The sequence below is a fragment of the Lycorma delicatula genome, chromosome 6 (assembly GCF_047948215.1).
Source record: "Lycorma delicatula isolate Av1 chromosome 6, ASM4794821v1, whole genome shotgun sequence".
Taxonomy (NCBI): Eukaryota; Metazoa; Arthropoda; class Insecta; order Hemiptera; family Fulgoridae; genus Lycorma; species Lycorma delicatula.
In genome coordinates this window covers 64,351,739-64,377,498 of record NC_134460.1, presented here as the reverse complement: position 1 = coordinate 64,377,498, position 25,760 = coordinate 64,351,739, and the positions used below count along the sequence as shown (strand labels likewise).

Below are 25,760 nucleotides of genomic sequence, written 5' to 3'. Positions count from 1 at the left end.
CATACAAACACACACAATTTTTCTACATGTTCACCAATCACTTTAATACATTTTTGATATCGGTTTACCAGCTTCATTGTTCTGTTACAGAAGAATTCTCCTGCCTGTAATTTAAACCAATTAATTACTCTGTCTTGCAATTACTCATCATCTTCCAACTTCTGCGATGCAAGCAATTGTTTTAAATGGAGAAAAGGTAATAATCAATCGGTGCAAGATCCATACTGTAAAGCAGACGTTTGGAGATTTCCTAACAAAATCATCACAGTAGTTGAGTGGTTTTGTTTGCCATGTGAAGTTGTGAGTTATTGGGGAGAAACAAAATCCCAACGGTTAGCTTCCCATGCCTTTTGTTTTGAATTGAAAGTCTAAGTTTTGTAAATGTTTCACAGTATGTATCTGCGTTAACAGTTCTTCCACGTTCAAGAAATTCAATCAACAATATCCTTTCGGCATCCCAAAAAACCATAGCCATAAGCTTTCTCATTGAACTTTCTTGCTTAAGATTTTTGAGCTTCGGGGATGATGAATGCCGTCACTGCATTGATTACTGCTTTGTCTCAACATTTGAATAAAATATCCACATTTCATCAACAGTCACAATGTGTTTCCATAAATCATCACCTTCATTTTCATAGCGTCTCAAAAATGTTTGAGCTGCAGCAAAACGTTTTTATTTGTGTGTTTCTGTCAACATATTTGGTACCCATTTGGAACACATTCTGTAACCCAGTTTTTCAGTTAAAATATCTTAAATTATTGATCGAGAAACAAAAGGAGATTCAATCGATAATTAAGAAACAGTAAGTCTTCTGTTTTCGTGGATTTTTGCATTCACATTTTCAGTCAATTCATCTGTGATGACAGTTGGGCGACCACTCATTCTTCATCATGACATTCTTTCTTCCTCCATAAAACAAATTACACCATTGGCAAACTTTACCTTCATGTATAACACAAAGGAAAACATAATAATATTAAGCAGCAAGTAGGTGATAATTAGTTTTAATAAATACAAAATGAAATTTTTGTTATGTGCAAGACCACATTGAACATTGGTATAGTTTGTGGTAAGTGACTTTCAGTCATTATATTTTATTATTAGGGACACCTCCTCATGCCTTTATTATTACGATATTATTAAATCTGAGATTATTGTGATATTGTTAATAAAACAGATTGTGATAAAAATAATTTTATTTCCATACTCATTAAATATTAATTTGTCTTTTTTTAAAGATGATACTCTTGTAAATAATCTTGTAATTTGTTATAACTAATCTATTTAAATGATATTAAATCTTAACTTATTGTGATAGTTTAGAAAAATTATTTTTTTTCCATTTTCAGTGAATTTTTGCCTTCATTGGTTATTTTAATAAAAAAAGTTTTTAAAAAATATATTCTACACTTTTGTTTCTAGTAATAATTTTCTAATTAAAATTTTATCTCTTTCAATTAATAAACTATTTCTTAGTTCACATAAACATTAATTTTTATAATTTAAATATTCATTATTGCTTGTGCACTTCAATTTTAACAGTGTGAGCACATTCCTTCCATTTCTATCAGCGCATCATTATTATCAGGTGAATCCTAATGATTTTAATTGAGCCCAATTCTGCAATCCATAATCCTTCTAATGATTTTAGTCTGCTAACGTCAATGTACACTTGAGCTTCGGCGAATATCTTTGATTTTGCCTAAACAACTGCACAATCATCAGTGGTGCCTTGCATTTTGTGCATTGTTAACATCCCCTTAATAAAACCATATGCAGCATTCTTTGTTCAACAGTGCCATAACTGTACTTTGCAGAAAACTGTTTGGGTAGTAGCTCAATCATGAGTACACCTATCTCTATCAAAATCTACATTAACATGATATATCTATTTAAAATATTTGTGGATGCAAGCCATACTATCCAAAAATCTAGTTTGAATTTAACAACTTTCACAAATGGCAAAATTCTTGATAATAAAAATCATGGTTCAGTTGTTTACCAATATCAGGTTGTACACCAGAATTAAGAAATTCCAGTAAGACTTTAGAGGATAAGTTGTCATTTTACTCATGAAATGAGTCTTAAACCAGCAATATAAAAGTACAGTTGATTTTTGTTTAAGTTAATGAGGCATATATGACTTAGCTACTGTGAAATCAATATATTATCGATTAAAATAGCATCGCTTAGTACAAGTGCAAACTTCACTTATTTTATCCCAGAATGTATACATTGATTTTAGAATTTCAGTATCAACTTTTTTCAGTTTTGCTTATGCTTATAAATGCCATTGTCAGTCAAATTTCAATTGAGATTCTTGTTGTTTTGTGTTTCTGCTGATCTCATTTGTAGTATAGTCGATAATGTTTCAACCAATATTTACTTGGCAATGAATTTTCTGATGTTATTGAGAGAAATACTGCCTTCTACATTGCAATCTAGATATAGCTGTTTACTCAATTATCCATCTATTTTCTCTAATTTCTCACATATTTTTCCACTATTTTCATTTGATAATTACATTCTTTTTCCAGTTGCTAATTACACTGCATTGCAGTTTCTTATAGTAATTTTTTAATGCAAATACATAGAAATATTATTAATGTTTGTTTTTTTTTAGGTGTCTATGGTCTCATAGGTTATAAGATATTAGCCGAAAGAAATTAGTTTCCACCAGATATTTTTCATCAAATTGCATTATCATTCAAAATGAGCATATTTGCAAAATTTTAGCCTTTTAGCTTAACAGGAATAATTAAAATTCAATTACAAAATTTTGACTAGTGACAAATAGGGGAAATTAAATAAAATCAAATAAAAAATTCTGTTTTTTGTTCAGTAATATTTTGAAAATAGCTGTGGATTAAATAGTAGATTTTAATTATTTTGCAACAAAAAATTTTTGAAAAAATATTTTTTCAGTATTACAGTATTTTTTACAAACTATTCTAACTAAAATGATCTGTAATATAAAACTATTTAAAAGATTAAAATTTGATATAACATTTAGGTAAAAGTTTTATAGCAACAGATTATGGTTCTTTTCTGTATATCTCTTACAATAAAACATTGAATTTTGTTTTGAAAAATCACTTTTATAGACATAACACTTCTTAAAAGTTTTCATATCAAGCAAAAGTTTGTCTTCTTTTGAAAAATCTTTTTTTTTTTTTTTTTTTTTTTTACTTTACATAGATTTGAAGACTGCACACCAAGCTAGCTTTCTGTGCTACACCATATTGCTATTGATATCATGATTTATGATTTTATAAGAGTATTTATATATATAAATACTCTTATAATACATTGCATTAATTTTTTTCAAAATCTTTAATTGTAATCCTTTTGCTTGTTTTCAGTGTCGTACATGGATTGAAAGTAAAGGATGGGTGTCAAATTCATGTATAACTAGTGATGTTGAAAATAATAATGTGTTATGTCATTGTCCTATAAACCAATATGTAAGGTTAGAAAGTAAATCATTTAATGTTATTTATTTAATTTGTATCACTAATATTTGAGGTTTTATTTGCATGTTTTACAACTTAGTTTCCTTATTTTCTAATTTTTTTACCACAATTAAAATAATTAATGATCAAGAATGAAATAATTTTAAAGATTCCATCTAAAGATATTTTGTAGTTTCACTCGCCAGTAAAATTGTAAAATATTAGAGATTAAACAAATAGTTTTAATTGATAAATTTCTCTGTTTGCTCTCAAAAGTAAATTCTATTTAATTTTTTGCACGCAATAAAGAAAAAAACAATTTCAAGCAGTATAAAGTGTTTACATAACTTTTGTGCATTTAAACGTAAGTAAGTTTGGGTACCCGACTAGTTATTGCAGAATAAAATAATGTTGAACTAACACTGTTGATTGCAAGATAGTGGATAAACAAGATAATGGATAGTGGATAAATATCCACTATCCATTCTCGTCCCTTAAAAATTCCCGGCATTATGGAATTTTCAATTTATTATTGTAACTGCCAGTTTACTGTCTTATCTGGGATCCAATATTTATATCAACCTTCAATGAGACCTTTCTGAAAATTGATGAACAGATTATTTAAAGATGACTCAATCTAAATTTTAAATGTAACTGGAGTGAGATCCAATTTTTTGTTGTATAACTAACGTTGTTTTGTAATTGACAAAACAATGGGACCTTCTTCATCATATAAAGTTCATTTAATGTTTGTGGAAATAGAATTTTTTACAAATTATCTTTTTTATAAGCATAGATAATTTAAAAAAAAATTAAAACTAATCGATTTAAGATGATTGTTACCTTGTTTGTTTAGTGTATTCATAGTTAAAGAAAATAAAACCTATGTTAAAGAATTTGATAATGAAGTTGATGAAATTCATCAGGATATACCAACAGAATCAAAACTTACAACGAAACCTGATTGGGAATTAATACCACTGACCTCTCCTAATTTTTTTTTCAGGTAAGATTCTACATAACTGTTAAAAAGTTGTTTTAATAAACTAAAGTTTCTTACTTTGTTTTTAACACTATTTTGATTTTGTATTTTTTCAGAAAAAAATACATTAGGGGTCACAGTGGTCTCACAATATAAGATTTAATTATTTTAAAAATGCAAATTACGATATTCCATTTAGCTTTTATTGATTTTTGCATTGGTATTTAATTATTTATCTCTCTTTCCAAAGTTATTTTACTAATATTTTTTGGAGTACAGTGTAGATTTTTCTAATATTATTAAAAGCCTGTATCTTTAAATTACACATGAGTTAATTAGAAAATTTGAATATAATATAATTAGTATATATATATATATATATTATGAGTGATATTTAAGTATGGAAACAAATTTATACTGCATATCTGAGAGATATTTGGAGGCATAAAGAAATGGTGTTCTACATAGTTAAAAAAAAATTTGCATTATGGTGGGTTTTTAATTTTTGTTCGCCATCTTGAATCCACCATATTGAATCAAACTAAATTTGTTTGAATAGGAAGGTGGAACCCATCGGGGTTTTTCTTTCCAAATCAGCTGAACTGGGAATCGAGAGTTCCAGCGTTCAAATCCTAGTAAAGTCAGTTAATTTATACGGATTTGAATTCTAGATCATGGATACTGGTGTTCTTTGGTGGTTGGGGTTCAATTTACCACACATCTAAGGCGTGGTCGAACTGAAACAGTACAAGACTACATTTCATTTACACTCATACATATCAATTTCATTCATCCTCTGAAGTAACACCTGAACGATGATTCCCGGAGGCTAAACAGGAGAAAGTAAGTAAGAATAGGAGGGTGGAGGTATGATGTATGATTTTGATTTAAAATTTTACAAGAAAAACAATGGTGAAACCCGTTTTTCTGTTAATGCCTTGTTATCGAGTTATAAGCATTCAAATTTGCAATGGTCGAAAAATTGTGTTAACAATAAAATGAGGTAAAATGTCCTGCATGAACAATTTTATTGCATTTTACATTCATAATGCATACAATAATTAACTTTAAACAGTGCTACAATATTGGTAATAATAACCAATAACTAATAATTAACAACACAACAACAAATTAAACAGTTAACTGTCACAATTTATGCAAGTCATTAGATGTATAGCAGACCTTTGTTGAAGACCCTCATTCACTGATTCAGAAAGCTGTTGTCCAACATGACATAAGTTGATGTCATTTCATGTCAACATTTTTCAGTTCAAAATTTTCTTAAAACAAATAAATTTCATACCTATAAGCTGTACCTGGCGCAAAAACTTTCAGAAGATGATTTTGATCGCTTTGTTGAGTATTATGATATAATGCAAAAATTAGACACAGACCCAAATTTCTCGAATTCAATAATATTTACTAATGAATGATTTTTGTGTTAAATGGTCATGTGAATAAGCAAAACTGTCAATACTGGAGTGATAATAATCCCAGATGGATGTTTGAAGCTCATAAACAGCACTGTCAGAAAGTGAATGTTTGGACGGGAATCATTGGTCATTGTATTGTAAGGCCTTTTATTTTAGATGACACTCTTATAAAAGATGCTTACTGCAACTTGTTAGCCAATAGGATTTTACCAAATATCCGGGAAAATGTTGAACAAGAATTAAATAATAATGTATGTTTTCAGCAAGATGGGGCACGACCTCTTTATTATCTAAGGGTATGACATATTTTAAATGAACAATTTCCAAATCGCTGGATTGGTTGTAGAAGAGCCATAGAATGGCCTGCCAAATCCCCTAGACCTGTCTCCATTGGATTACTTATTTTGGAGTTACTTGAAACATAATGTTTGGAAAACAAAGCCTGCAGACATTGAAATTGAATAAAAGAATAATTGATAAATCTGCTTGTGTACTACCAGACATGATACAACAAGTTATAAACAGTTATTACCACTGCCAAGCTGTAGAGAGGAAGCATTTTAAACATCTATTGTAGAATAGTATGTTTTCAAAACTTATTTCATTAGTAATTTATGATCAAAAAATATTTATTTAAAATAAATATTGTAATATTTAAAGTAAATAATATCAGCTGATTTAGCTATTTAATTTGTTGTTGTTTTGTTAATTATTAGTTAGTTTTTTATTATTATTATTAGTATTATAGCACCATTTGAAGTTTGTTATAGTATGCTTTAGAAATGAAAAATGCTATAAAATCGTTCATGCAGCATGTTTTACCTTGTTTTATTGCTAACACAATTTTTCTGTCATTGCAACTTTGATGAGAAAAAATCAAAGGTAGCATATATGATGATATTGACAAAGCCATTTTAAAATTGATGACAGTGATGGTAAAAATGTCTGTTACCCAGGACATTAATTAAAGAAAAAGCCTTTGAATTTGGAGCCACATTAGGTCACAAAGATTTCCAGACCAGCAATGGGTGGTTAGAAAAGTTAAAAAAGCATTGTGTTATTCATAAAGTAATTTCTGGAGAAAGTGCAAGTGCCAGCATAAGTGACTGTAAGTGAAACTTGGAGGCAGACTGTGTTGAAAATGATTTTAGAAGAACATCCGCGAAAAGACATAATCAACGTGGATGAGATGGATCTATTTTTCAAATGTTTACCCAACAAAACATTAACTTTTAAAAATGATCCATTCTTTGGTGGTAAACAAAGTAAACTAAGAATTACAGTGTTAGCGGCTGTAGTGTTAGTGCAGACTAGACATTTAACAAAAAGGCGTGGATGATTACCAATATTTTTACAGATTGGGTAAAAAAGTTGGACAAACAGATACCAGACAAAAAAGAAAAATATCACTTTTTATTGATAATTGTGTGGTACATCCTCAAGACATTAATTCTGTATTAAATAATGTAAATGTTGTGTTTTACCCACCAAACTTAATGTCAATTCTACAACCAATGGATCAGGGGGTAATTAAAAATCTTAAATTGCACTGACGAAAAATATCCTGAAAGAAATTGTAACCATTGTAGAAAACAACGAGACTGTCCCTGTTAATACTGTTGACCTCTGGAAATGCATTTCTAGATTATAAAAAGTATGGACCAATAATGTTAACGATGAAACAATATTCCATTGTTTTTGGTAAAGCTGGTGTACCACCATGACCAGAATGGAATGAAGAATTTAATATGGCACTAGTACAGTTAAAATGTCATTGTAATATACTCCAAACAACTGGAAATTTCAGTAATGAAGTTACACTGGAAGATTTCATCACTACTGATGAACAGGTTACCGTTTCTGATTTTCCAGATGATGATGGCGTACTTCATAGTGTTAGTAAGTTCTCTGAACTAGTAGAAGAAGAAGAAGAACATGATGATTATAATGAAAATTGCGAATACTAGCAGGAGGAGAGAAAACCTACCAATGGACGATGAGATTTTACAGTCATTTAAAGCAATTAGGCTTGGACTACAGCTCAAGGATGAAGTTTGTGACAGTATTTTGAATGTTTAAATAAATCTGAAACTTTTTTTGAATGTAGTACATTATTCAAACACAGAAAACAACAGAAAATTACTCACTTTTTCAAGGAATAAATTAATTCTGTATTAAAAATTATATACTTAAACATTACCTATCAAAATAACTAAAAAATGCATTAGGATTAGTGTTTTTAATCAGTTTATTAAAAAAGTTAGTATATTCATTTTTTGTATTATTGTTGTGGAAAAATTATGTGCTAGAAATAAAAATGCAGATGCTAACCTACAACTGAGTTGTACAAGCTTAATTAGCTTGTACAACTCAGCCTACATCCATTCTAAGTACAAGGTAAATTCTTACCTGAGATACATACTTTTTATACAACTTATACTTCTTGTATGTCGAATGTATTAGATTAATATGTAACGTATGACATAAAAAAATACATTTACATTTTTTTCTATAGCTCTATTAAGAAAAAAACTGTACTTAATTTTAATTCATCATAAAAAGGAATAAAATATTTGTAAAAAATATTAGACTGGGAATTCTTGTTATCTCTATATAATGAAAATCTCTATTTAACAAATTTTTTCCTGGGATTCTTGATTTCGTTGTGTAGAGATTTCATTATAGCTAATTATATATTCATTACAGCTAATTATATAATATAAACTTATTCAGCCACTCCATAAAGTACAGAATTAAAAAATACTCTTACCTTACTTTTTTTTTATTAAAGAGCTTTCGGACCTAAGCCCATCTTCAGTAATGTTTTTTAATTTTTTTCTTTTTTACATTTACACATTAGAATACATACTACACGTTAAAATTTTTAAAACAAATATTTGTTCAGTCAATAATTTTTTTTTAATTAAAAATGTTATTTAAAATTTCCTTTAACATATAACTGGAGTATATAAAAAAAAACTTACCTCAAATGAAATTATTATAAACAAAAATTCCAACCATCCTTGGTCTCAAAAAATTAATATTTTTAAAAACATGATAATAGAGCAATAAGATACACAAATGATAAACAAGACTTGTATAATGAAATAAAGAATTTAGCTAGCTATAAAGAATGGATATGATACCTCATTGATCGATAATATATATATAAAATACAATTCCAAATACATCAATAAAATAAACATTTCAGGTCAATTAATAATTAACAAACATAATATAACTATTGTAAAATAATTTAGAAATAATTAAAAAAGTAAACATTGAAAACACGAACATAATAATAAAAAATTAGAAATTTTGGAAAGATTTTATATAAACAAATATAAATGTAAATTCAGCCTAATGAATCTGCAAACAGAATTTGATGGGAACATTTTTATAAATATTATTTAAGTTTGTAATACATTGATATAGTTCTCGATGAGTGTGAACGATAGAGAAGGAATGCATGCACTGCTTCATGTTAAATTAAAAAACATTATTACTTTAACTAAACCACATTGTGTCCTTGTTTGCAACATGAAGCAGAGCACGCATTCCTTCTCTTTGTTCACACTCATCCAGACTGAAAGTAATTAGTTCAAATAATGGCAGCCACTACTTGCAGCCACTTTTTTACAAGCAACCATGTTTATCATCTATAGAAAAAATTAAACTTCAATTTAGTATATAATTTTTTTGAAAATCACGATGAGGGTAAATAATAAGCAATAACATACCTGTTTACACCTGACAACTTGGAGGTTGCCGCTGACTGAGAACTGCAACCATTTTTTTTACATTCTTCACATCATTTTCTTTCAAATGACGTTTAATTCACTTTAAAAAAATATAGTTGCAATTCGTTAAAATAAATTAATTACAATATAATTCATTTAAGGTAATTGCGGCTAATTTTTGCTAGGCAACCCGGCAGTAATGTATTAAATCATTCATTTTAATCGAGTTTCATTGAAAAAATAGATACTTGTAGAAATCAGCTGCTGGATCTTAGACTAATATTACATGCTGAATCTTTAAAAGAAGAAATTAATGAAGCATAATAGAGAAATCAGTTTCATATGTTCCTCTTGTAACTTTGATTGATCTTAAAATTTTAAATTATTAAATAAACAAAAATACTACAGAGATAAGACATTAAATACTAACTGCACTAAGCAACTGCTAATAAAAAGAATAGCTGTTATGTGTAAATGCTGAGTAACTGATCATGCAGTACTATGGGTCTGTAGAAAGAAAAGTTTTGTTACATATCCAATATGGGGGTTATGATTTCACACTGTAATAAAATGTCAGAAAAAAATTTGTTGTAAATTTCTTAAAAAAATGTTTACTTAATTAATTCTTAAAGATATGTATTTAATCAAACAATACTGCTGACTGACAGCTATACGATAAAAAAAAATCAAGCTAGAACACGAATGTATGAGAATATTATAGGGTTATAATTTGAAGTTAAAAATTTTTCTATTCATTTTTGCTTTATCTTGATCTTTATGACATGAAATTAGTGTTGCATACGTAAAGACATGTACACATTTTTTAAGATGCTTTTCCTTTTAGAATTGATGAAGATTACAATCTTATAGTGAATGACAAAAAAGAAGAATTTGAAACAAGCATAAAAATGCAACTAATTACGCAACTGAAAATTCCACCTGGAATGTTTGAGAGTTTATCGGTATTGCCAGGTAATTTGAATTCTATATATTATCACATTTGACATTATTATTTTTGTGTATGTTAATTGGACGATTTTTAAGTTCCTTTAACTGGTTAAAATTTTCCATGCTGAGCCTTCTGCAGCAATTATTGAGAATTATTACTTAAAAATAATAACTTTATTGAAATAAATTTACCTTGGCAAAAAAATTATTCAATGAAATAATTTACAAAAAATAATTTTTATTTACTTTACATTCCTGTATATATGACTATGATACTTTTGTACATTTTTATCTTGTTAGTTACTTCTCTTGTTTCACTTATTAATTCTTGGAAGTCAGAACTTTCAATGTAATAGATGTGCATACATGTAAATAAATAAATAAATAAACAAATCAGTATTTATAGATTGGTAAGTTAAGCTTAATTAAGTTAAAATTTACATAATAACCCCAACAGATATACATCCTGAAAAGCTTTTATTTATTCACTGGATGTACGGAAGCATCAGTTTTATCAAAAACTGTGTAAAAATATTGCTTTTAAAGGATAAAAGCATACTCATAGGAGAACTAAATGATTGCTTATCAATAGAATATGGTTTCATAATATAAATAAACATAAAATTTGAGTGGTATTGCACCACTTGTGTTGCAAATGCAGACTTATATTTATTTTCTTCTTTCAGGTAGTATAATGGTGACAATGCAGTTAATAAATACTAATCCAGTTACTGTGAATGATGTTCTACCAAAATTAGTACGAGCTTTAAATAATGGTGAACTGTCTTTAGTCGGAATTAACGGGGAAAAACTAAATGTTCCTCAACAGTTACTACAGATAACTGAAAAACAGACAGGAGGTTAGTTATTAGATTTTAGAATTTGTTGATTAACCAAAATGTAAGAATAAAAAAGAGGCTGATCCTTAAAAAGAAAAAAAATATATATATATATTTTACATAATTTTTTATTGACTTTATTTCACTTTATTTACTAGATTTCTTACAAAAGAGTTTGTAAAATACTAATATACACTCTGAATATTTGGTCAACATTAAAATATATATCAAAATATAGACATCAGATCAATCTAGACATTATTATGAACATTAAGGAAAACTAAACAAATATGCAAAAGAATCACATTATCATTACATTAAAACTAAATTAATCCAAATATAAACAATGAAATACATAATATTACTACTATTCATGAAATTTGACCAATTTAGGATCCTATAAATTTAGGAAAACTAGTCTGGGATTTCCATCAGTTATTGTGTCATTATTCACACAAATTTATTAAATTACCTTTTATGAAAAAGTGTAGAAAATCAAAAAAGTACATTCTAAAGTAAATTTTAAATTGTTGACTTAATAAGGCATTAGAAATTATTATAAAGTAGTAAATAAATAATGAATTACGTAACTATAATATCAGTAAATAAATTTATTTGTTATATTTATTAAAAAATTTAACTAATAATTCTGCTAAATAACTTAGGTTTTCTATTGTATTGTTAAATGTTTTAGTAAATATCATGAATTGGTAAATAATGTAAATCTTATATTATAAAAGGAACCACTTCTTTAAATTAAGAATTTTCTTATTTCTGTATAATTGGTTCTTAATGGGTTGATTGTAAAGATGAAGTGCAGTGCATGTAAAATAATTTTGAAGTATAGTCATTTTGATTAAGATATTTATGAATATTCCTAAAATTATAAATACGAATGTCTCTAAATTATACACAGGTCTGAGTGTTCTCTCCTAGACTTATTCAACATAATTCTTATGTACTTTTTTGTAATGTAATAGGCTGAGGAGTAGGTATAAAAGTGCCTCCCTAGCAAAGTTTGTATCCAAGTTAGAGCCAACTAGTTAGTCTTATATGGTCACAATTTTCATATATGATATACATTTCTCCTTTTATCTGCATTTCATGACCTTTCCATAAACTAGGATCAACTGTAAGCCCTAAATATTTAAATTCTTCTACTCTTTCAATTTTCAGACACACATACATCGCCTTGTTATCACAGTTAATGTGAAGCACAAAAATACTGTATAAAAAAAATTTTCCTTATACTAAAAGTCAAGTATATTGTTTTGCTACTTAGGACTAAATAATTTTTATCAAACTAGTAGTATTGAAATCAAACCAGGTCTAAAATCGTTTGATTGTACAGAATATGGGATTCAGGACAAAAATAATACTTCAACAAAAGCTGCTGTGCCTTTCCATTAAAAGAGCTTACCACAGAGGTTTTGCAGAAGCTACGGATTATAACCCCTTCATTACTATATTTGTCATTCCCTTGAGTGCACTGTTGACTCTTGTTCAAATAACTAGCAAACCAATTGTGAAGTAAACCTTGTACCCCAACTTATTTAATAATAATTTATGGTCTTCAGTGCCAAAGACCGTTATTATATCAATAAATAGTGCTGAATTCACTGTATGTAGGTTTTTGTATTTATTAGTAGGGACAAATCATTTGCAGCTGGAATAAACAGTACTGGTATTGTTTGCCATGGCATGGCGGGGGTCATTTCATCATCATTTTCGCTTTCAGATATGTGTCACCCATATCGAATGTAGTATCCCTGATCAGTTTTCGGTGAAAAATCTTCCTTCGATTTCTTTCTGAAAGTACCAATGGACCTTGCTTTCTGCTGTATAAGAAACCAGCACCACCAGAAGTCTCAGTTCCATCAGCCAGAACAGCTAGATTTGCAGGTAAGAAATTGATACATGTCAGTTATCCTGTTTTCAACATCTGCTGCAGATTTTTTAAACACTGAACTTTATGAAGCAACAGAAGAAAATGTCCAGTGGGTAAGTTGTGGAAAAAGTACTCGCCATTCCTTCAATCTATCCATTTTTCTGGAAGTAAGAGAATTTAATATATCTCTTACTTTGTTGAAGTGGGATAACACACCATGTATTTGGAAAATGGTTTCACCCTGAATGAATTCTCGTAGTATTTAACATAATATTTCTAATCAATGGTATCTGTTCGTTCCAGAACATCAACAAATAAACAGCTCATATAAGATTGCTATCACAGATTAAAGTTAGGTTACATGATTTCCTTGAATGGGAATCTGAACATTACCTTTTTCAGGGTATTGGTGTTAGTTTTAAATAATAAATATGGACTAAAATATCAGCATTAATATTCAGTATTTTCTCTTCAGTGTTCTTTGCAGTAATTAATATGTTATTGTGTAAATTAATTGTTCATATAACACAATTTTTTAATTTTTTCAGGAGAAAATAATTCATATATTGGTCTGATAATCTTGTGTAGTATATTACTACTGTTGTCAATCATATTTGTTTCTATATTTGTTACTTCTTTGATTGTAAAAAGAAGTCATGAGAAAGTTATGAGTGAAATTCAACAGGTAATGTACAAACTAACATTTTTTTTCCACATGTTGCATATTCATAACATAAAATTTTATTAATACAAATAAACACATTAAAAATATTTCAGTTTATTGCATAATAAGGGATAAGAGTATTGTTATGTACTGTTTGGATACAGTACTGTTATAATAAGATAACAGCTTACTGTTAACCCAACTGCATGGTCTAGTGGTGCATGCATCTGCCCAAATCAGCTAATTTGAAAGTCAAAAGTTCCAGCATTCAAGTCCTAATAAAGTCAGTTATTTTTACACAGATTTGAATACTAGTATTCTTTGGTTGGGTTTTTTAACCACACATCTCAGGAATGGTCGAACTGGGACTGTACAAGATTATACTTCATTTACACTCATACTCTGAAGTATTATCTGAAAGGTAATTACCAGAGGCTAAACAGGAAAAAGAAAGAACAGCTTACTATTATAAGCCAAGCCTAACAATAGGATGTCTAGTTGAAAAAGAATTCTACCAGTTTTATATAAAAATTAATTGTCATTACTGTGTGAATTAAAATTTATAGGCATTACTCTTGTGGATTGTAGTCATTGTTTGTGAGTTTTATAAACATGATTTTTGCAGTGCAAGAACTATTAACAAAACAGTTATCTATTACTGTCCAATAAAAAATACTATGTATGGTCAAATATAAAGATAAAATATCTAGGAAATGAAGTATAAAATTCCTGTAAAATGTACGTAACAATTTAATCTGTTCACAATTATATTTTTCATTGTCTACACAAATCTGATAAAGGGAATGTCTTAGAGTTCAGATTCTGAATTCCTCATTTTGACTGATTATAATTTCTTGCAAGTATAACCAATTTTTTTTTCAAATTCTAAGCAATTATATTTTTATGAATTCCTTTAAATGGAGTTAACTTTATTATTTTCATTTTTTTTCTTTTACAAAAACAATTTCACAACTGCTGATGATATGAAACACATGTGTAGACTTCATTATAAACTCAAGATTATCAGTTGTATATTAATGTAGTTGTGATGAGCAAATTTTTTTTTTATTATTATATAACAGATATTGCAGGGAAGCTCTAAAGGTCCTATTTAGTTAGATTTTTGAGATTTAAAAAATGAATAGATTCTTTGTATAAGCGTTATTCAAGATTTATAGAAGTTGGTTCGCTGAATTATTAAAAGTAGCTTTCCTGCATAACTTGCAAAATTATATTTAAGTTATGATTTGAAAATCATTTTCCACTTAAATTTAACACTGTATTGCTCTAAATAAAAGTCCATATTATTTAACTGTTATTCACTTTCTGTTTACTTTATTTATATTATTTTGTTTAGAAATAAATTTCCTACAAGTTTTTTTAAAGTGTTTTATCTGTTTAGGCAATTTAACAAAGTTATTACAAGTCAAACATAAAAAGTGCATTTTTCAACACCCATTTTTTGCCGGTTTTCTAAAATATGATAGAAGTTACAGTTCTCAGACCCATTTTTTTTCAATTTGACATTTTGAATTTCATATGAAAGCATCAAATTAGCTGATACTTTTCTCTCCCAAGAATTTCTGTAAGGCTTCATTACACTGGAGGAGATGAAATCTGAGCGAAAATTTTCACCAGCCATAACTTGTTAACGAAGCGTTTCCTATGTTTATTTCTTGTAGTACTTTTTTCTTTATTTTTACTTGTAGAATGAGCTACCAAAGTTTTGGAATAACGTGGTAAATTACCCTGTATATGAAATATTTACTGTCTAATCAGATGTAGCTAACAGCACTGGGTATATTTATTATCAGATTGAAATTCTTACCACTCCACATCCTTGCTTACTTTTCTTATGACAAATATGAAAATCTGGAGCATAAAATTTAATGTACTTTTATTTTTGAAAAGAAGTTTCATAATAATATATTAATTTTAGACGATGGACATTAGTTTGAATCTAATGATTACAAAAATTTGTTTTTGAATATTATTAATAAAACAACACAAATTATGTATTGCATTTTAAAAACTAATTGAAATAATTAATTTTCAACTAGTAATACTTGCAAAACTTTGTTTCTTATTTCAGAAAAGTTTTGGATAGATTTAGTTCTATTGCATTAGAGATAGATGATTAATAAATTTATTTAAGAAAAGGATAATCAATCTGATATTTTTCAGATTAAATAACTTTGAAAATAAATTTGTACATAGATTTTAGTAACTTTCTTAGAATAAAATAAGTATATGAGTATGTGTATCTTTTTGGCTTAATATTGGTGTTTAATCTATTATATTCATTCATACTTTCATACTCTGAAAGAAACACTTATAGGTTTCTTTCATGAACATATATTATAAGGACGTATGTTATATGTTAATGTAATGCTTATTACAAATCATGATGTTCGTTTACATACAATCAGAAGTGATGGTCTGTTACACATTAAGTTCAATAGGCTATCTTGACAAAAAAATACTAATTACTGGGCTTTAAAATTGTAAAAGAAGATTGCTGATAGCATTAAGAAGCTACCTCAAACAGAATTTAAAAGTAAAATTAAGTATGAACTTGTTATGGCAGCTTTTTATTCTTTTGAAGAATTTTTAGTGTTCTAATGAAATTTTTGTTTAAATCTATACTATTATATAAAATAAAATAAAAAAACCCAAAAAATACCGGATCAATTGCAACCAAATTTTTACCCATATTTCTTGGCATAACTGATAAGGTTTTTATATATTTCATGTAAAAAAATTTTGAAAAAAATATATGTGTGTGTGTGTGTGTGTGTATGTATGTAGTACTGGAGATTTGCCGGTTGAAGCACCAACTTTAAGAATTGTGAACTGTGAGTGTCTATCACTGTGTGAGCTGGGTTCTAACTGAATGATTGTGAATATCTGAAAACCAATTTCTAGATTTTTTAAAATTCTGTGTTTCAAGGGTTAAAATGGATTTTTGAATTTTTTTGAAACCCTGTTATTTTTTTTATTTTTCTGTAACAAATGAAGAAATCAACCTAATTTTTGGTGAGTAATAATTTTCATATCAATAAACCAATTTCTAGATTTTTGAAATTTGACCTTGAAAGGGGATGAAGAAAGGTAAAAAAAAATTTGAATGATGATTGTAAATTTTCTCAATCTCTACTATAGTAAATGATATTCAGTCGATTTTGAGCTTGCAAATACTTTTCAGATAAATATCTAAAAACCATTTTTGGGTTTTTTAAGGAGTGCAAAGATATAGCACTGTGGCTCAACCAACACAGTCACTGCCACGTGTATGTGTGACTGGCTGCACCTCCGATTACTTGGCTAAAAAACATAAAATAAAAATATAGATGACTATGGGAAACGCAAGTAACCACATAGGAAGGGCGAAGCTGCGAAGTTGAAATACATGTGTAACTGCAACTGTAGCTGTTGTTTCTGTTCTTAGTGTGATTACTTTTATCATGAAATCTATATTATTTTATAAATTAATTATTGTGATTTTAGTTTTTAATATACTGTACTAGTATTTTGAATGATGTTATGACAATTGTAATACCTATAATGTCATCTATATGATGATAATTAAAAAAAATATTTTTTGTCACAATATATGTTTTTGACTTTATGTTCTAAATTTTGTATTATGTTAAATATGGAATAAAAAAACATGTTAAATTACAATTGCTTTTTTAAAAAATACTTTTACTATTAATTATTTTTATAAAAAATATTGAAACATTTAGTCTGCACCTGACTGTAATTTTAAAATTAAATTATATTTACAATGATAAAATAATAATTAAATATTTCTTGTAGCTTTTTAAAGTAACAAATTCCAAGCAACTAAATTTTTATTATTACAATAAATTTATAATGAATTATTTTATACATATTTATTTAGTGCATCCATGTGTATTGAAGAAAATTAAAATAGATTAAGATTGAAACAAAATGTTCCAAATTTTCATGCTAAAGCAACATTAACATTTGTTAAAATTTTCAGAATCTAGAGGAACCAAAACTGCCAAAGTATAGACAATTGTATTTTGAAGAATCAATAGATGGATCAGCAAAATCATTATCTCAGTATCAACAGCCAAGAAGAAACGGAACAGTAAATTCTTTGTCTTCTCCTCAGTGTAGTAAGTGTTCATTGATTTTCATTAATTTATGTTACTTACTTAGAATATTATATGTCATTTTTATGGTAGAGAAAAACTCCTCATATGTTTATAAAAGTCTATTATTTTACACATGGTTATCTGTCCTGAGTCAGGTCCCATGCACATCTACGTCTCCCTTCTCTTCCAATTCAGTTAAAACTTTATAGCTTTTATTTCCTTTCAGATTTCCTCAATTTTTACTATTTTCCATCTACTCTTTGCCCTTTCTGACATTATTTTAATTAACTCTTCTTCAAATGACCAACCAACTGAATCCTCAATCTAGATTGTTTTGATTACGCTTTAAAAATAATTTGTTCTAGGTAGTCGTTTATTTCTACTGATTAGCCATTACAGTTCTAGTTTTATTATTTCATTCTTACATTTTCATCCTTACAATCTTTGTTAATATGCTTCCTCAGCATCTTTACCGTTTAACATGTTAAGTTCTTCCTTGTAGATGCTTGTTTCCTAATAACACTAATTTTATTTTTTAGTATTCATTTACATTTAGTATTCCCTCATGTTTTCAAATCATTTGTTGGATATCCTCTGTTTCATCTCCTAATACCACTGTCATTTGTGAACATTACACTTATAAATTTATTTTCCTTCCTTCAGTGGTGATGCCTTCATCCTTTTCTAGATTATTTTTACAACATACATTTATTAAAACAGATTAGGAATAATTAGCACATTTGCCTATTCCTATTTCTTTAATCTATACACATAGCTGCTTTTTTATTCAGTAATAATTTCAATTAGTATCTTTGTTAATTGAATTAACTTTTTCCTTTGCATTCTTTTCTAACTGTTATTTTTTATTATCTAATTATTTTCTTCACTCTTTTAACTTTCTTCAATACAAATCTTATTTTTGCTAATAGATACCTATTTCATATTCTTGTTATCTCAACATGTTTCCTTGTGCGGTTTTTAAACAAAGCATTTCTTATGAACATTTCTTTTCATTATAAAACTTGATTATTCTTTTTACTCTTTAATTATGTATGCCCACTCTTGAATGTTAGGTGTTCCCAATCATCCTCTTGAATGTCTTTGATAAGAGCAACATCTATCTAGTAACATGTAAGTGTTGTAATTATACTGTTTATTGACCTTATGTATGATATTTATTCAGAAACTCAGTAATACTTGAAGCTCTTAAACTTATATCTGTTTTTGGAATGGATTCTGCTATGCAAGTTGCGGATCCAAAACAGTTTTCCTTCATATTTATAAAGAAAACCTGCCTTTTTTTCGTCTCAGCATCATTATTTAACAACATATAAAGTATGTGTTTAATATTAAATATATTTTAATCCAGTAAAATAGTCTTTGATGGCATGAGGCTTTGTTGAACATTTTTCTAGTAATTCTCTTTTTTATGATACTATCATTATCAGCTTTTTTTAAATAGTAAAGTATCTTGAAACTAGAGTACAAAATGCTATGATCATTTGAAATCATCAACTGTTAATTTCACACAGACATTCTAATTGCTAACTCACCATTTTTCCTACATTTCTTAGCTGCCATAACTGTAATATTTATAATTATACAAAAATTTATTCTATTATTTATAGAATTAAACAAGTTTTATATTTATTTAGATATTCATATTTTTTATATTCATATTATTCACATTTTTATATTTATACTTTTTTTTCATAAAATATAAAATCTATTAAGTATATTTTAATAGCAACTCTGTTAACTGAGCCTGTTAACCAAATGTAACAATCAAGGTGTAAATCAGGTTTCTTTAAAGGAAAAGACCAGTATCTGATACTGATAATTTATCATACTGATTACAAAAAAACTGAAGATGATTCAGCATCAATAAATATATCACAGTTTATTGATAAATTTGTATAAAATAGTGTGTACTGTATCATACAATAATTTTTTCCTTATTTCATTATTATTAAGGAGATAAGAACTATCTAGCTTTCTCTAACAGGCACATCAGCTATTTGGCTTACATTGCAGCCATCAGAGAGGAAACTGAGCTTCTGAGCTAGTTCACAGACAGACTTAGTACCAGATTTCATGAAGTCTCAGAAATCTCAGCATGAGGATGTAACAGGGTCAGAACCTATAACTGTAGATTTACTGAAGAATTAATGATCTACAATCAGGATGTATTTTAACCAAACTGGGGTTAATAACAATCTTGGTAGTTGATAAAACTTAAAAATAAGTAATAAATAAAAATAAAAATAAAAAAAAAAAAAACAATTTAAGTGTTATATAAAGCAGAAATGCGTATCTTTATAAGGATAAAACATTTTATGTTTAAAATACTTTTCAATTTATTTTAACTTGTACAAACTCACATCAAATATATGCTGCTGAAAAATTATAAAATATTATACGTAGAGTATATATTATATATTTTACACATACTACTAGGATGTATTGGGGTAGTATTTTAAGCAAAAAAGTTTTTATCCTTATAAAGATAAGCAGTTCTGCTTTACGTAAAACTTAAATTGGATTTTTTTTCATTTTTATTTATTACTTATTTTTAAGTTTTATCAACTATTAAGGTTGTTATTAACCCCAGTTTGGTTAAGTGTGTCTGTTCCATTTATACTTTTCTAATACTATCCATTATTTTCAGAAGAAGAGCATGATTCTGGAATAGGAATCAATGGTAAACTGGAAAAAATACAAAAAATATAGTTTTACTTAACAAAAAAGAAATCTTATTTCATGCGATTGTATATACACTGAGTTTAAATTCAATTTTAAACAGGATTTACAGAAACATTGTTCAAATTCTTCAGATTATTGTATTTTTTCTTGCTTTAATAGCTTCTGTATTTGAATAAAAAATGTTTTTGATAAATAAAACTGCATGCAAATTAGTGTTTAATCTTTTGCTGATTATTTTACCTGAATACAAACAGATATTCTCTATTACTAATTCTGTATGTTCTACCCAACAATTTTAAATTGATGTACTAAAATCTCTGAATTCCTGAAATTAGTGAGAAATCTATAAATTTCTAATTATCGGTACTAGAGCTTTATCATTATTATTAACCTGATAAATGCTACATTCCAACAAAGATACTTTCTTAAAGAGTATATAAGTGAAAATACAAGATTAGGTTTCTAGAAAGAAAAAAGGCAGTTGGTAAAGATTTACAATCTTTAAAAACAAATCTTTTAACAAAAAATGTCTTTATCAAATGTTTTAATTTAAATATGACTAAACAAGATTATAAAATTGATAGTTACCTAAAAAGAAAGATATTCTCCATTTCTTGAATTTGTATTAAACCTGATTATCAAACTTAATTAAAAATATCTTAAAAAGGAATTTTTTAAGGAAAATATACCAGATGTCATGAAAAAATACAGTTGCTTAAAATATATTAGATACATGGATGACACACTATTATTAGTATCTAAAAAATAAATAAATAATAATGAAGAAAAAATCCTGAAAGAAATGAATAAATTTCACCATAACATAAAATATAAATGGGAAAAGAGAGCGACAATAATTTTCTAGACATCACAATAAAAAGAAAGAATAATAATCTACATTTTGAAATATATAGAAAAAAAACTTATTTAGATAACATAATATCTTACAATTCGAATCACCCAATGGAACATAAATTACTATTAAAGAAACCAGCATAAAAAAAAAGAGTTAAACACTATTTTTCACACAGCAGAAATAAAGGTGTAAAAAAGAAATGATCAGAAAAATGAATAAAAATAGAAATAAAAGAAATGTAATTAAAACTACAAACAATAAAAGAAACCTTTAAATGAAAAGTAAATTAACATTTATGGGAAAAGAAATTTATCAATTAAAAAATTCTTTAGTAAATATAATATAAAAATTGCTATAAATACAAATAATACACTAAAAAATATTTCTAATAGTAATATAGAAGAAAAAGATATTTATAACAGTAATGGTATATACAAGCTAAAATGTAAATCCAATGCAACATAGACTGCACAAATGGGAAGAAAATAAAAATATAGCGAACACATGAGATCTTTAAAAATCAAAAACAGTATAAGCATTTAATAACAGAAGCAGTTACACCAATGAAAATGGAATTATCTAATTAATTAAATTAATTTACAACTGTATTAAAGGAAGAAGAATGAACATTTTAGAAATCTTCAAATTAAAAAGTAACAAATTCAACGATCATAAATGAACAGATCAACAATCAAGCAGATTTGAAGAAACTCAATTTATTGAAAACTGGAAATAGATAGATAAAACATAAAGTATAACCACTAATAACAAATAAACAAGAAGGCCAGATAAGGCATGATGAAGAATAAAGCGAGGGGCACTGACTAAAAAATAAATGCAGCACTAAAAAATAAATAAATTCAGTTAATCGGGCAACAATAAATGAAACATTTAGTAAGCCTAAAATTAAACATTTTTAATTAAATATACACAATTATACAAAATACCCAATTCATACTTGGTAGTTGTTAGAACTATATGAACTTGTTTATTCTTTTTTAAGTTTGTTCTAAACTACTTGATTCCAAAGTTAATTAATTTTAAACTTTTGTCATGATGAAGGAATGTCATAGAAATATGATGCCAGTGGATATCTGATAATGAAAGCTATACAAGTGCATAAAACCTGTGAACAAGAAAATAAATTATTCAGAAAAAATCTGTTAAAGATACATTAATCCACATACTCATTATATACTTTTAAATCTGTAAATGCATTTGTCAGTGATTACAACTTATAAAAATTGGCTAATTACATTTATTGAACATCATGATGAAACATGTTAACACTAAATATAAATATTATTAGAAACAAAAAAAGTTCAAGAATGATGTTTCTAACCTCATTTTAATGTTTAATGTATTTTAAAATGAAATTAAAAGTTAAAATAGGTTCAGTACTTTCTATTTAAAACTAGGGAGAAAAAAACAAGAATACTGGCAGAATTAGATTAAAAACTGGCACATTAGATTACACCACTAATATTATAATGAAATAAAAATAAAATATTCTTTGGTTTGTCTTATTAACATGTTACCACAAAACTCAAACATTCTGAAATTTTTAGAAGATAACCACAAATTATATTTTTAATTTTTTAACAGCAATGATAAATGTTTAAGTAACAATCATAGAAATTAACTTTAAAATGGTATGTTACCCGATTTGCTTTATTAAACATTTTAAGTGAGTTTGCTCACTTAAAATGTTTAGATCCTGCACCACCCTCATTTTATACGGATGAAAGTTCAAATTCTTGTGTAGAATTCTTCCGACACTGCTAGGGATAAGTGCAGGACTGTAGAGGGCTCCTTGATCATTGCCTGTATGACTCTGTCAATGTCTGGAGGAATTCTCACAGAGTGTACAGGATATGGTTTAATTTCTTTTTGCAGAAACAGTAATTCAAAAATTTGTTATCAACAAATTTATTGTATTGTGGCTAGGAACAGCACCATGCTGTTCCTAGTGTTCAATTGTGAGTAATCACAACTAAATCACTATTTTTAAAATACATTTCCACTATGAATGCATGGCGCATGGCATGCATTGTTACTAAATGGGAACTATTATGCAATATCACAGAAACTTTGATTTTAACCTACACATCAGGTTGCCAATTTATTTTGATTTAAAAATCGTCAGGTTCCCATTGCTCATCTTGTATTATATCTGTTAGAAGGATACAGAGAATAATTTTTGTTATAATTACAAATATTATGAATAAAATATAATAATATGGTACCAAAATAACGAAATAGAAGGTGATTAAAGCCCATAATATAATGACAAAATGAATTTTGGTTAATTGTTTACCTGTTTTAAATACATATTTTTTTTAATTGGAATTTTTTGAGATGACATTCAGTACTGAAAATAAAGAAATAAAATTAATAATAAATGGGGAATTTGCCATAACAAAAGGAAATTTCAATTTCTGACCTACTGTAAACATTCTTCTACCGTATGTATGAATTCTACTGTTTTAAAATTTAAATATAAAACCAGAATCACAAAATAATGATAAATGTTAACTTTACCTGCACAATAAGTAACACAGTTGTAAGTTTTGCTTCATGAGTAGGGCCAAACCAAATCAATAAAAAGTTAATTAATGTCATGTTGTTTATTTCATACACTTTTTTCTCTGTTTTAAAATCAATTAACCTGAACATGCTGAAGATTTTTAAAATGAAGCGAGCAATAAACGACAATTCATCATCTGATACATAAAATTTGCTAGCTTCCAATTGTCCATCTTTATTTAACCTGGAATTTATTTCATATTTTTATTTCTTTAGAAACAAAGTCAAGCAGGAAAGCATATATGTTATTTATAAATAAAATGCAGAATAAAAATAAATAAATAAATAAATAAATATATATATACACACACACACACACAAGGTCTGTAAATGAAGTAATGAGACTAGTTTTTTTTGGGAGCCAAAGTGGCAACACTGTAAAGTTACAAGTAAACACATGGTTAAATGAACAGCTGATTTATATTAGGTATTAATATTTTTAGTCTGCTGTTGCCATGAGAGATGTAAACAAACTTTTTGTGAAACAGGTTTTTGTTGTGCGTTACAAAAATGAGTGATACTAATTACGAGCAACGTTGTGCAATCATGTTTTGCGTTAAAACTGTGTGAGAATGCTACTGAAACTTTTTAAAAATTGAAAAGAGTGTATGGAGATGATGTTCTGTCATGAGCCCAAGTTTTTAGGTGGTTTAAAGCATTTGCAGATGGCCGGGAATCAGTTGTGGATGATCCACGCTCCGGAAGACCATTATTGTCAAAAAGTGGTGACAATGTTGAGAGAATCACAGACTTGAAATGATACGACTGGCGATTAACTATCAGAATGATTGCAGAACAATTGAATTTGAACCATAAAATTTGATGGAAAGTCCATCAAATTTTGACAAATGAATTGGACATAAAAAAAGTTTGTGCAAAAGTGGTCCCAAAAAACCTCACTGTTGAACAGAAAAACAACAGCGTAGAAGTATGCCGGGATTTTCTAGGGTAAACTGAAACTGATTCTGACTTTGTCAAAGATAACTGGATGCTGCATCATGACAATGCACCTTGTCACACTTCACTCTCAATTAACGAGTTTTGGCAAATAAAAATATTCCTGTAGTTCCTTAACCACCTTATTCACCTGAGTTGAGTCCCTGCAACTTTTTCTTGTTCCCAACTTTAAAAAACACAGCAAAAGACAATACCATTTTGGAACAGTAGAAAACATTAAAAAAAAATGTAACAAAACATCTAAATGATATTCGGGTTTCTGAGTTCCAACACTGCTATGAAGATTGGGAAAACCATTTGAAGCATTGCATGGCTTTCCAAGGGAACTATTTTGAAGGTGATAAGAGTCCATGTATAATTGGATTGTAACTAAAAAATTCTTCTGAACCAGTCTAATTACTTTATTTACAGACTTTGTATATTTAGGATCAGACCTTGTAACTTTTCCCCAAAATAAGAACCTCAACAAAAGTCGGATTGAGCCTCCATGAGGTGCACCTGGATATATCCGGAACAAATAGGAGAAATTTGTCTGATGAACTGAATCTGAACTAACTTCACAGTTTCATTTATCATCAAATCACACC

At 27.6% G+C, this 25,760-nt stretch overlaps 2 protein-coding genes across 3 annotated transcripts in view; one reads left to right on the top strand and one right to left on the bottom strand.

Annotated features, from left to right (window-relative positions):
* The first annotated feature begins 3,362 nt into the window (after positions 1–3,362).
* LOC142326874 (uncharacterized) lies at positions 3,363–20,801 on the top strand. The gene is made up of 7 exons (XM_075369607.1): positions 3,363–3,470; positions 4,310–4,459; positions 10,453–10,580; positions 11,243–11,416; positions 13,832–13,968; positions 17,954–18,092; positions 20,740–20,801. Exons 3-7 carry the CDS (start codon positions 10,517–10,519, stop codon positions 20,799–20,801), a joined length of 576 nt encoding a protein of 191 aa, XP_075225722.1. The 5' UTR covers positions 3,363–3,470; positions 4,310–4,459; positions 10,453–10,516.
* Alg7 (Alg7 dolichyl-phosphate N-acetylglucosaminephosphotransferase) overlaps positions 20,799–25,760 on the bottom strand; it is a 37,178-nt gene continuing 32,216 nt past the window's right edge. Inside the window, exons 6-8 of one of the 2 annotated variants that reach the window (XR_012756911.1) lie at positions 24,172–24,400; positions 22,589–22,756; positions 20,799–21,099 (exon numbers count right to left, since the gene is read on the bottom strand). Coding sequence is in view for 1 of the 2 variants with exons in the window: in XM_075369956.1 (XP_075226071.1) it covers positions 22,682–22,756; positions 24,172–24,400 (304 nt within the window). In the remaining variant the exon portion in view is untranslated. Of the gene's footprint in view, positions 22,757–24,171; positions 24,401–25,760 lie in introns of both variants that reach the window. The other variant, XM_075369956.1, reaches the window with a different exon arrangement.

Excerpts from the sequence above, each read along its gene's own strand:
- LOC142326874 (XM_075369607.1), top strand. The coding sequence starts at position 10,517 with ATGCAACTAATTACGCAACTGAAAATTCCACCTGGAATGTTTGAGAGT. Across the intron at positions 13,969-17,953 it reads TTATGAGTGAAATTCAACAG|AATCTAGAGGAACCAAAACT; the intron begins GTAATGTACAAA and ends TAAAATTTTCAG. Across the intron at positions 18,093-20,739 it reads TTTGTCTTCTCCTCAGTGTA|AAGAAGAGCATGATTCTGGA; the intron begins GTAAGTGTTCAT and ends CATTATTTTCAG.